The sequence below is a fragment of the Lolium perenne genome, chromosome 5, assembly GCF_019359855.2.
Source record: "Lolium perenne isolate Kyuss_39 chromosome 5, Kyuss_2.0, whole genome shotgun sequence".
In the NCBI taxonomy this organism is placed as follows: Eukaryota; Viridiplantae; Streptophyta; class Magnoliopsida; order Poales; family Poaceae; genus Lolium; species Lolium perenne.
This window is the reverse complement of record NC_067248.2, coordinates 86485896-86498079: the sequence shown is the minus strand read 5'-3', so window position 1 is coordinate 86498079 and position 12184 is coordinate 86485896. Positions and strand designations below refer to the sequence as shown.

At 42.8% G+C, this 12184-nt stretch overlaps 1 protein-coding gene across 2 annotated transcripts; it reads left to right on the top strand.

Moving 5' to 3' along the window:
* Window positions 1-11550, top strand: LOC127300734 (uncharacterized). Of its 2 annotated transcripts, none has more exons than XM_051330888.2 (9): window positions 1-264; window positions 6242-7084; window positions 7509-8275; window positions 8728-9007; window positions 9105-9326; window positions 9857-10030; window positions 10152-10334; window positions 10435-10548; window positions 11105-11550. In XM_051330888.2, exons 2-9 carry the CDS (start codon window positions 6383-6385, stop codon window positions 11402-11404), a joined length of 2742 nt encoding a protein of 913 aa, XP_051186848.1. In that variant the 5' UTR covers window positions 1-264; window positions 6242-6382; the 3' UTR covers window positions 11405-11550. The 2 variants fall into 2 exon arrangements, with proteins under 2 accessions (XP_051186848.1, XP_051186849.1); XM_051330889.2 differs by having other exon boundaries at window positions 6229-7084.
* The last annotated feature ends 634 nt before the right edge of the window (window positions 11551-12184 follow it).

The following is a 12184-nucleotide window of genomic DNA, read 5'->3' as shown; positions in this document are numbered from 1 at the left end:
GCACTTGCCGACGCGCCTATTTGTGAGAATCGGGTGGAAGTCGGTGAGACGTTTTAACCCCGTGTTGCCTCATGTTCGAGGAGGGCCGGCTTCTTGCATCCCCAAACCCCACCGACCGCTACTACTGCGTGCCCACGAACTCAATCACCGATTCAATCATTCCAGCGTGTGCAGCTCCAATTTCTTCTCTCTCCCCTCTTCCTGTCATTCCATCGATAGTTTCCGTCTCCTTCCATTGCGGGGGATTTGGCCTGGTAGATTAAGGTACATGCTGTTTCTCTTCTCCATTTCTTTTTCCTGTTCGGTTGACTTGTTTGATTGGTTCTTCCCTGTATGGGTTTGATTCGACTGGTGCCTGCGTTCGAATCAACTACATTTTTTTTATTTACCGATTTGTGTATTAGACATTTAGCATTTAATTCGCATTCAGTACTGTTGTACCGAGAAGAATGGGTTGTTGCTTGTTCTTTGTGGTGCTTCTAGAGTTCTCCTAATACTTCAATTTAGTGTAACCCCTTGGACAAATCCCCATCTTTTCTTCCCTAAAAGGTACCGATTTCTCCATCCCTGCGCTTTCTTGATACCTTTTGTTCCCCCATAAGAGTGGAAACTTTGGATCGGGGTCCTGGCCATAACCTGGTCAAAGTCATATCTTTTCCCAGATCTCTTCATGCTACTAGCACTATTTTCATTTATTTTACTTTATTTTTATTCCCATATAGTTAAATTTGGAATGTGAGATGCATTTCGTCTCTGTTGTCTTTATTTTTGTCCGGTATTCTTCCTCCGATAATTGCTGTCTTTCTTGATCAGCACTAGTATTCTGTTTTAGGGGTCTTGCTAAAAATGCAGTTCATCTCCGGTCCCGTTCCCAAAGAGATTTGGGGTGCACCGAACGTTTGACCTCCCAGCCGCGTGCCCGAAAGCTCTTTTTAGTTCGACGCGGCTCAATACGGTATCCGGCGCCCCGAGCCTGTGCCTGCTACAGGGGACACCGGACAGAACGAAAACCTGCGTAGTGACCGAAAACTTGCTTAGTGGCGGGCCTGATTCGTTAGCCACACAGGGTTGCCGCGCCCCCGTCGTCTACCTCTGGCGAATACAATTTATTTCCGCGCAGCGACGGTGCAGTTTCCTAGACGTGCATCGAGATGTCTCGTCACGCTTTGTCCTACGTGTGTATAAAATGGGGTGCTCGCTCATCGCCCCTCCCACACAACCCTAGCACTACACATCCACAACCCTAGCCGCCGCGACCCAACTTTCTCCACATGCGCCCCATGGTGGGTTCAACTGGTCGCGGCCGCCTCGGCCGTGGCGAGGAGGGGGGCAGGGCGGTCGGGCTGCACGCTCGCCATCGCATGAGGAAGAGGACTGCCCCTGCAACAAGTACTTCAAGTTCAACAAGTACTTCAAGTTCGCCATATTCATCAGCGACGCCCCTTTTGGCAAGAAGAATCTCCTGGACGCATTCGCCGAATTTCTCGCCGGCTGGGAGCCGGCCGCGGTGACCCTACGGGAAGTAGGCTGCAACTTCTGCCGGTGGACCGTGGAGTTCTTGTTCAATGGGGAAAGCAAGATGTACCTCCACATCGGCTGGAAGAAGTTCGCCCAACCACGACGTCGAGGTCGGCTGCTTGTTGAACTTCTTCTACGAAGGCAGTGAGATTAAGGTCAAGGTGTATGACAAAGAGTCTTGCCGTATCCACTACCACAATGGCTCGGGGGACGACATTGACGACGACGGCAGCGGAAGAAGACTAGAGCCGACCTCTAGTATAGGTTTTTTGTATGCCCTATATTGGTGTCTTCCAAGGTTTCTAGATGTTCTTCGTCGTCCGTTTCAATGTTTTAAAAAAAAAGCGACAAAGCATCTCTAAAATTATGAGTAAAGCGTTAATTTTAAATAGAAAATTGTTTTGGGGTTGGTTTCAGGGAACGCGGCTGGAGAGGGACGCCCCCCAAGCGCGGCACCAAGGTGCGGCGTCCCCCAAACGACCGATCCAACGCTTTAATCAGACACCATTTTGGGAACACGACTTGAGATGCTCTTAGGGATCTTACTGAAATGCCGTTTTAAGGGTGGCTTTCTACATGTTAGCTAAATCTTGATCATCATGTGTTATTCCCTCGGAGTCATATACTTGTAGTTTATTAATTATTATAGTTCCATAGGTACTACTACCCCATGAACTGTGTAATTGTGATCTTTACAACTCCACATCAATTTAATCCGATCGGAGGGAGTATTTAGTCACGGAAAAGGAATAAGGGCCCGTTCGGCAAGTCCCGCTCCGCTCTGAGGCTGTAGCGCTCTACCGATCGAGGCTGGCGAGCGATCACCGGTCCTATCACCCTGCTCTGTGAAAGCTTGGGCTGCCAGCCCATTTCGGACAGATGAAGCCTGCTTAGGTGGTAGCATGCAGGTCCCGCCTAGGTAGGAGCGATCGTATGATGGGCTTTGAGCCTAGTAGTGCTATGAAGGCTGTCTGGCTCAATAAAGCTCACGCCTTCTCAATTGGAGCAATCGGAAGCTATGCACTATACAGCCGGATATTAGTGCTATATTTCTCATAACCGACGACACATACTAAGAAAATTTGTATCATTAAAGCAACATGTCATATGTCTCGTGGAACAAAAGTACCACATTTGCATATGTTTGCAAATCAAAATATCATTTATTACATGGCGATGTATTGCTAAAATGCTCTGAATATTACCATATTACCAACTGAGAGCAATGGCGGTAGCTAGTAGATCCCTAATCTCATCCATGTCATGACCACTTGCCTCAGTAGTTGATGATTCAGACGCACCCGTGGGAACTGCATATCACTTATACTGTTCGGGAATTGTTGGCACATAATTCGGGTCTCTATCACACCGTTCAAAATGAACATCTTCTCTGTCATGTGCAAGAATATAATTGTGCAATGTCATACATGCAGCAATGATCACCTTCTGGGTTTCAATTGAGTAACTAAGCATCTTAAGCAAAATTTGCCATTTCATCTTCAAAACACCGAAGCCTCTTTCTATGCAATTGCGCTTGGCTGAGTGGATCTTATTAAACTTCTCTTTTGGAGTAGTTGGTGCTACACCTCTATGGAACTCCAGGACTTGATATCTCTCTCTCCTTTGTAAGGTGCGAGATATCCAAACCTGTTTGGATAGCCAACATCTACAAGGTAGTTTTCACATATAGAATAAGTTATATAAGTTTTCACATACATGACATTAGTTGTAATAATGAATAGAATAAAGCTCCCCCTTTGGGGAATGGGGGAAGCTGGTCCGGTCCTTATCGATTGCATGATAGCACACTCGTCATGCATAGCCCCAGGTTGTCCAATTGAAGCATAAGTGAAATGCATATCAAAGTCACATATTGCCATAACATTCATAGTGACCGTGCCAGTTCTTCCAATGTATCCAACTTGATCATCCTCGGGAATAACAGCCCTAATATGGGTCCCATCAATTGCACCAATGCAGTCTTTGAGATGTGGAAATGCCCTTCTATTGTTCTTAATCCTAGGATGCACTATCTGAAAATTTGGGTCCTTGGGCTTCATGTAGTGAGCGGCCATCTTGACGACACAAATGAGTACCTCATGAAATTTACGTTGGATACTATCTGCTGAATGTTTGAAATGGTTTTGTGTTCTTCTATTTGTTTCACAACCCCCAAGATCCACAAGAACATAGCAAGATACTCATAACTGCTAACAAAGGTGGAATGTTTGAGGCCATACTGCTCCACCAACATGTCATGAAGGTCAAAGAAAACCTTTGCACTCATTCTCAACATTGTGTAGGTCTCTCCGGGCGTGCCAATAGTCTCTCTTATAACCATCCAAACCCACTCAAGATAGATGTCCTAGGCGCGGCCTTCATCACCCAATTCTCGCAATACTTCCCAACTATGTTTGATGCACCTGAACAAATGATGGACATTTTTTGTGCATGATGGCAAACCATTTTTTTCTTCATTTCATAGTACTTGTCATCATCACTATCGCTATCCGATGACATCTGCACATATGCAACGAATAAGTCACCAAACATAAGTAAGAATCATACACACATTGTTCAAAAATAAATCAACAAACCAAATAGTGATCCATAGATAAATATTATCCAAGCACTTATTACAAGCCAAATAGCAACAAATGTTTCAAAAATGTGAGCAAATAGTTTCGACAACACATAGTGCATAAGCAATCATCACTTATACATAAAATAGAACCATCTACTTAGGATACTTTGCCATACTTCCTGCGGAGCCAACCCAACCGAGATGCAACACTCATGTGCAAAATCATCCCCCTTGCCTCTCTCTTCACAAACAAGTTCGTAGAAATGAAGCTACCTTCAGTTGCACCAGAAACAAGCACATCATTCATGAGGGATGTAACAGATGTGGCGTTGTCATTTTGTATGAAAGACTGATGAATGCGACTTCTCAGCAATATCACCAATCCTTGTATTCTGCTCCCGCATCACTTGTGCGGTCTTGGGTTTCTTGCTCTTCTCATGAACAAACTTTCCAAACCTCTTAACTCTTGAAGCACTTGTTCCTGCATCGGTAGGAGTTGGTGGTGCTTCGATATCCTCCAAATCACAATCATGGATGTTATCAACATTAATTTCAGCAGCTAATGTTGCACTAGAAGGGGGTGGTATGCCTGATCCAGGATTCCAATGATCAGTACCATCACTAGTTATGTCTTCAAACATGACCTTCAAGTTTTATTCATTGCGAAGTCCTTGCTTCCTAAACTTGCCAACACCTTTAATCTTCTGTAATACAAAAAGAGAACATTAGTTAATAAGAAAAGACAATACATTACAATATGGAAAAAAATAAGGATGATAACTCACTTGCTTTGCCTTCTTCCACCACTTATCATCTTGTTTCACAGTGTTTCGCTCGTAGTCCCATTCCGCTCCAGTCCCACTTGTTCTTCAATTGGTCTCTCTTGTACTCCATACCTGTTCTTATTCTGAACTGTTTGGCCACTTCCTCATATACATTGGGAGTCAAGTGAGTGTTCGGCCTATTTCCCATCCTCACTTGCCCAGTAAACAACTCGGTGATAATCCGAGTGTTGTCATCAGTCTATTCAGCGGCCATGATCAAAACTTGTCTATAAAAATCCACGTCACATTTTCTAGACTACCAAAAATTGTCTATAATTTGAATATTCAGAACTACGAAAAAAATTATCATATAGGAAATGCTTCCCTACAATTTATCATATAGCACATGCATAGAGCGTAACACATCTCTGTAGAAGAAACAAGAAACAGAACCAACCAACCAGCAGTATTCAATTTGCATAGCGCGTACCACAACTTTGTATACTACCAAAAAAATCTTATGTACTTCACTACCAGGAATATTTCATCTGCATAGCGCATAACGCATCTCTGTAAACGAACCAGAGGAGTTGAGATGAGGTCAGAGATGGGGTTGAGTAGGGATGCCACGACCAGGATCCTCACTATGGGTATCTGGATGCGGCGGAAGGGAAGTCGTTGCGGCGGCATAGAACCTGGAGGCGGCGGCCGGAAACTTGTGGCGGCGGCAGTTTAGCTCGGTGAGGCGGACAGCTCTGGCACGTGAGGTCCAGACGGCAGGTGGAATCGAAATCTTGCGTAGGGCAGATCAATTAACCGATGGTCTTGTTTTGCTGCCGGCGGCCGTGAGACTAGGTTTCGAGCGCCATGTGATGTTCTCGGGACAGAGATGAGAGACTAGTCTGATAAGGTACTGGTTAAAATCACTTATCGGTGGCAGAGAGCCGCAATTTCCAGCCGCTCCGCTCTTTTCCTTTTCGTGAATCGCCGAAACAGTCGCTCTGCGTTTTTCCTCAAAAGACTGGAGCACTCCTTCTGTCCAGATCCGCGGAAGCCCATGTGTTCGGGGCAGCTCCGCTCGCTCCGGCCACGGAGCCAGGAGCTGGAGCGTTGCCGAACGGGCCCTAATTGTATATAAATCTTTGCTCGATTTTTTTTAAAGTTCTTTATCGAGACAGCAGATTCTTTATCCTGTATTTATGGTGTCAACAGTTGTATTCATGAGATGGGTGTAGCTCTGTTGTCGGCCATCATTGTAATAAGTTCATCCCTATTTACATGTGCTGTAGGACTTGTTATTAATGAATGTTATATTTCATATACAGTAGCTGCATTTCTTCATTTGTTAGTAACTTAGTACAGTTACTAATTGCAGGATATGTGCTTCCTGCAAAAAAATTGTATTCACCTGATCTGAATTTGATGGATAACTGAGACCGGAGCACAGTGAGGGTCCTGTCTTCATTCGGTTCTCAGATACCATCCATAAGCTCAGTCAGTATCTAGTGTTTCAGCAATGGTGCTTGGTCTCCGAACCAAGACAAAGAAGGATGCCGCCATCCATGTAGACTTCAATATCTTCATCCAAGAAATAAGCCCATGGCCCCCTTCTGAATCCATCAAATCTTTGCGTTCTGCGGTTCTCTTTTGGGAAAACGGTGAGCGAAATTCTGGGAAGACAAACACTGTTGCACCATCAATCGGGTCAGGTTCCACAGTAGGTAAGATCGAATTTAATGAGTTCATAAGCATACAGGTTGTTTTTCAAAAGGAGGGGTCATCCAAAAGTGGAAAGTGGCAGAGGAATCTGCTCGAGTTGAATTTATATGAACCGAGAAGGGATAAACTCAAGGGACAGCATTTGGGGACTGCAACCCTAGATTTGGCCGAGCATGCAATGTTTCACGAGGACACTGCTGTTCCAGTGCCTCTCAACTGTAAAAGGAGTTTTAAAAGCAATGCACATCCTATGATTTATCTTCGAATTCAGCCGTTGGATGGGGATAGCTCGAGTGTTTCCTCGAGAGATGCATTATCCAAAGAGGCATCAGTTGATAAGGATTCAAAGGAATTTGTGTCGGCAACAATGAGTGAGGAGTACACTGAGGATGCTGGGTTTGCTTCCTTCACTGATGACGATGAGGAAGAAACTCCATATCCGTACCGCTCTGATGGGAGTGTGCACACAGGTAGTAATAGATCCCAGGACTCTCTCAAGGTAATTGCTAAATACAGAGATTCGTCTTTACATGTAGATAGACTGTTGTCTGTTCACATCTTAGCTTGAAAAGTTCCCTTTTTTTATTCCAATAGAAAAGCAAAAGGTAGAAGCACTTGGGTATGGCATAGGGAGTTTTTACTACCATCATGTTTCAATTAGTTTATAAAGTTTGACTGATTGATATATAAAAAGCAGTATCCATTCCTTTATTTTGTACACACCATTAATCTGAAGTCAAATCATTGCTGTTGATTGTACAATGCGTAGTATATCTCTTCCTTTACATTACTCCATCGAGTAAACACCATGTTACTACTTCCTGTAAGAACAGTAATGATGTAGTTTACCTCTGTTGTTCATCTCCAATTAATATGGAATCTTGTTATTTTGCACCATATAAATTTAGTTTGAAAAATTCCAGGGAAAGGATGTCAGGGTAGTTGGTAATGAAGGCACCAGCTCATCACTGGATTCCCAGCATGAAGTGCCATCTTCCAGTACAAAAGTGAGGACTGAAGAAGTTGAAAATCATCCGATTCAAATTCAAAAGGCAAGCATCCATCCAGGGATGCTGTCTCTTTTATCAGATTTACCCAGAGAACAATCTCCATCTCTTCCACCACACAGTGCTCTCAGAACTGGTCGTAAAATGTCATTTGCTTATGGTATGACTGACTCCAATCAAAGACAATTTCGCGACAGAACATATAGCACTTTAACTAGTGATAGAGAAAAGAATATGAGGTTCAGTATGAGAGTTCCAGATGTTAACGGAAGTGCCATAAATAAGAAAGTTGATTCCCAGAAGGAAGAAGTGAATGAAGTTGATTCCAAAGATATCTTAATCGCTCATCATACTAAGGGCAGCACTGATAATGTAATGCAAGCCCAGGTGCCAATACGCATTTCAAATAGTCGAAGTGATAACAAAGTTCGAGAACTGGAACTTAAAGTTGAGATGCTTGAAACTGAGCTGCGGGAAGCCGCTGCTTCTGAGATAGGCCTTTATTCTGTTGTTGCAGAACATGGTAGCTCAGCAAACAAGGTCCATACACCAGCACGAAGGCTGTCTAGGCATTTTATTCATGCATTTAAAAACTGGCCCAGAGAAAAGATGGGAAGTGCAGCAAGGAGTGCTTCCTCTGGGCTGGTTTTTGTCGCAAAAGCTTGCGGATATGATGTTGCAAGGTGCATACGATTTCCTCTTGGGTTCAAATCTTCAAATTTTAATGAATGCCTACTTTTTGGGGTGGAACAATTGACAATCACTTGATTACCTTTTACATGCATAACTTTATTCTCTTGTCATTATGTAGAGTACAGTACTAGAGGAAACTTCATACTCCCTCCGTCCCAATGCATGTGGCGCCCTTGTTTTGCGTGTCCAAACTTTGGCCATTAATTTGACCCATATTAAATGTGTTACTTGTTATTAGAAATATACCACTAAAAACTTTATTTGAATACAAATTCATTGGTATGCCATGCATGACACATCACCTATGTTTTGTTGGTCAAATCGATGGTTAAACTTAAATATCGAAAAACGTATGCGCCACCTAAATAGGGATAGAGGTAGTATAATGTTGAAATATATATAATGTATTCTGATATCCGTATTCTGTGACTTTTCGAATCAGGTTGAGTTTCTGGCTGTCAAACTGTGTGGTGCTGCGAGCAATTGTTACTGAGACTTGTAAGCAATCGGACAACGGAAATAGCATTAATGCTGCTGATTATAATTCCAGCACAGCATCCAGGAGAAATTCTGCATCAATGTGGGAATCACTTAATCGGAAGAAAGGAAAACTGCTTTCACCTGAGTTTGATAACTGGGAAGATATTGACACGTTTATAGCTGCATTAAAGAAGATTGAATCGTGGATATTCTCACGGATTGTTGAATGCATTTGGTGGCAGGTTTGTTTCCTTTTTAGTTTAAATCCTTTGTTGCATCTACTTTTCTGTAGGATTTTGTTAAACTTTATGCATTGCCTTTATTTTTTTTGCTTTGCAGGCATTCACACCACATATGCAATCTGCTTATATAAGTAGTGAATCAAAGACTTGTTTGAATCTGAAGAAACGTTATGGAAAGATTACTGTTGTGGGCAATCAGCAACAAGCAACCTTATCAATAGACATTTGGAATAAGGCTTTCAAACAGGCATCAGAGAAGATTTGCCCAGTAAGGGCAGCTGGGCATGAATGTGGGTGCCTGCCTGTGTTGGCCAAACTTGTAAGCCTCATATGATCGATTAATAACTCAAAATTTTCATATTCTTAAATTTAGGTACTCCATATTTCTTGCATGTGATGATAAACTAGAACAAGATGTCTATTGAACTCATTGACATATTCAATGAAATTGTTTCCTCGAAGAGCAAAACAAGTTTTGTCGCTTGTATTTCACCAGAACTCACAATAAACATATGTGAAGCACTGTGACCACTGACCACCATGATTAGTGTCTGGAACTTTGGATGCTAAATCTGTCCATGAGCATGATTTTAAAACTTCAAAATTTTGTGATCTAATATTTATCCATGCATTTTACACCTGCTTACTGCTTTTCGAAAAGTTATTCTACCTATATTGTTTCCTCTTATGTTTCACCCTACATTATTCCATTCTAGAAGTTTTTTAGGGTGCCAGCTCAACTGCATCTTCTCTTCTTGATTGAAACTCTAGGCACATATAATGAGTACATGCATTCTATATAAATCTTCTAAACTAGTACTAATTTCCAATATTATTGCCCTTTGATAGGCGATGGAGCAGTGCATAGCTAGATTGGACATAGCAATGTTCAATGCTATTTTACGGGAGTCAGAAGATGAGATTCCAACAGATCCCATGTCTGATCCAATAACTGATCCGAAGGTTCTTCCCATCCCATCTGGAAAATTTAGCTTTGGTGCCGGGGTCCAACTGAAAAATGCTGTAAGTACAATTATGTGCATAGTGAGGTCATATCCACAGCAATGGAACTTGCTTATATGATTTATGAATCGTGATCAAGATTTGAGAGCACCAACTCATATATTTGTTATCGTGGTGGTAGATTGGCAGCTGGTCCAGATGCCTTACCGACTTGTTTGGTATGGATATGGACGACTATCTAGAAGTTGAGAATGGGGATGGTGAAAATGGCATTTCTGAAATTCGCAAACCATTCTATTTTCTAAATGCATTAAGTGATCTCCTAATGATCCCCAAAGATGTGCTCATTGAAAGTAGGAAAGAGGTATGAGCTTATATTTTCTAATGAATTATCTATATGAATTAATTTACCTGGTCAATTTGATGTTATTTCGTTGTAATGCTGTCGGTCTCAATTTTCACAGCTTTGTCCTACCTTTAGTTCATCGATCATAAGGAGTATACTTCATGGCTTTGTGCCGGATGAATTTTGCCCAGACCCAATTCAAGATAGTTTGCTTCACGCTCTAGAGTTGGAGGTTAGTTTATTATACCTTTGGATGCAATGAGAAAGTTAGTTCTTATGTTGGTAACAAGACTAATTATTTAAAAGGATAAGCACATAACTTGCTTCATTCCCCTGCAATTCCACAATACTGAAGACATCATATCATGACTATAAATACATCATGCTCCTGCCGGAAGGAGGTTTCGTTTTAAAGAACACCTGAGTACTTCTAGGACTGCAGATTCGTCATTTACTACTGGCATGGAGAAGTTTTTTTTATGATGTAACACAGAAATCAGAATCTCCAAAACCTTTGCTTTTACTGAAACTAAATATGAAAATGAGCTCTTTGGAAAACAATATGGTTTTTATGGGATGGGAAGATAATATGTGAAAACTGTAGTCATTTCTGACAACTGAAGTCTTTTTAAGATTGTAGCTTCAGATTATAGGTTCGTAGTTTCAGGAGGAACTACAGTTAGTTAATAAATAACAACATTGGAGTTATGGACCAAAATGTAATTATCAGCACAAGTTACACAGTATTGTACCATGGAAAATTAGCAAGAAATCTTTGGTATTGCCAGGAGCATCTAGAGGGCAGCGACAAGGGCATACAAGCGGTCCCCTGCAGCGCTTCTCCCATCTTGTACTCATACCCTGCACCTGGATCAATCCTAAGCATCATTGGCGATCCTAGGAAGAGTGGATCGGCAGTCCTCCGTAAGTCCAACACGAGCGATGATGAGCTCGATGAGCTGAGCTCGCCATTGAGCTTCATCTCCAAGGCTCCAGCGAATCCACTTGCCAAGCTGAAGCAGATCAGCGGCTCCAACACGGCGAGGTACAGGCTCCTTCATGACGTGTGGAGGCTAGATGACCAGTAGTGGCTCACTAGCCCTAGCATCTTATGTCAGCTTATGTGTAACCTGTTGTATGTGTGTTCAGTCACCAGCACCAATGGGAGGGAGATGAAACACAACGTTTTGTCAAAATAATTTGGGTGCATTTAGAACATTCTGTTTTGCTTCAATATGGTTCTGGCTTTTCCAGACTGAATGTTGTGCGATCTCCGCCCACGATTCCGAGTCTGAGCTAACAAGCCCAAGCTAGGATGATTGCCACATATGTCCAAAGAAATTTAGAGAACATAGTTCATCGATTAGCTACTTTCAGAGGAAGTTTCCAAGCAGATTCACAGTTACGAAATAACCTCGTCAAGCGATCTACTTTGGATCTGTGGCCTAGAGCCTTTGCCTCCTTCAGTGAGGGAGATGAGATAACCTTGGCCTTTGCCTCCTTTAGCGAGGGTGAGGAGATAATCTTCGGGAGCTTTAGCTTCCACTTTAACTCTGCGGGCTCTATCCTCCTTACAGACCTGATCTGCTCAGTCCTGACGGAGTCGACATCAACCACCATGATGTCCATGACGACATCTCCTGTCGGCTCCTGCAGCGAGTTTGATTCGACGTCGACCCTGTGCTTGACATGCATCAACCTCTACACCAACAACGGTCTACTGCTTTGACTCATCACGCCGTGAGCCCACGCAATCTCATGGAGAGTCATGAAAGCCGCCTCCACCCACGATAGTGGTAGTAGCAAGAGCACTTGCCCGGCACCGCGGCACACTTTCGGTGTGTGGTAGTTATAAATTCTAAAACCCC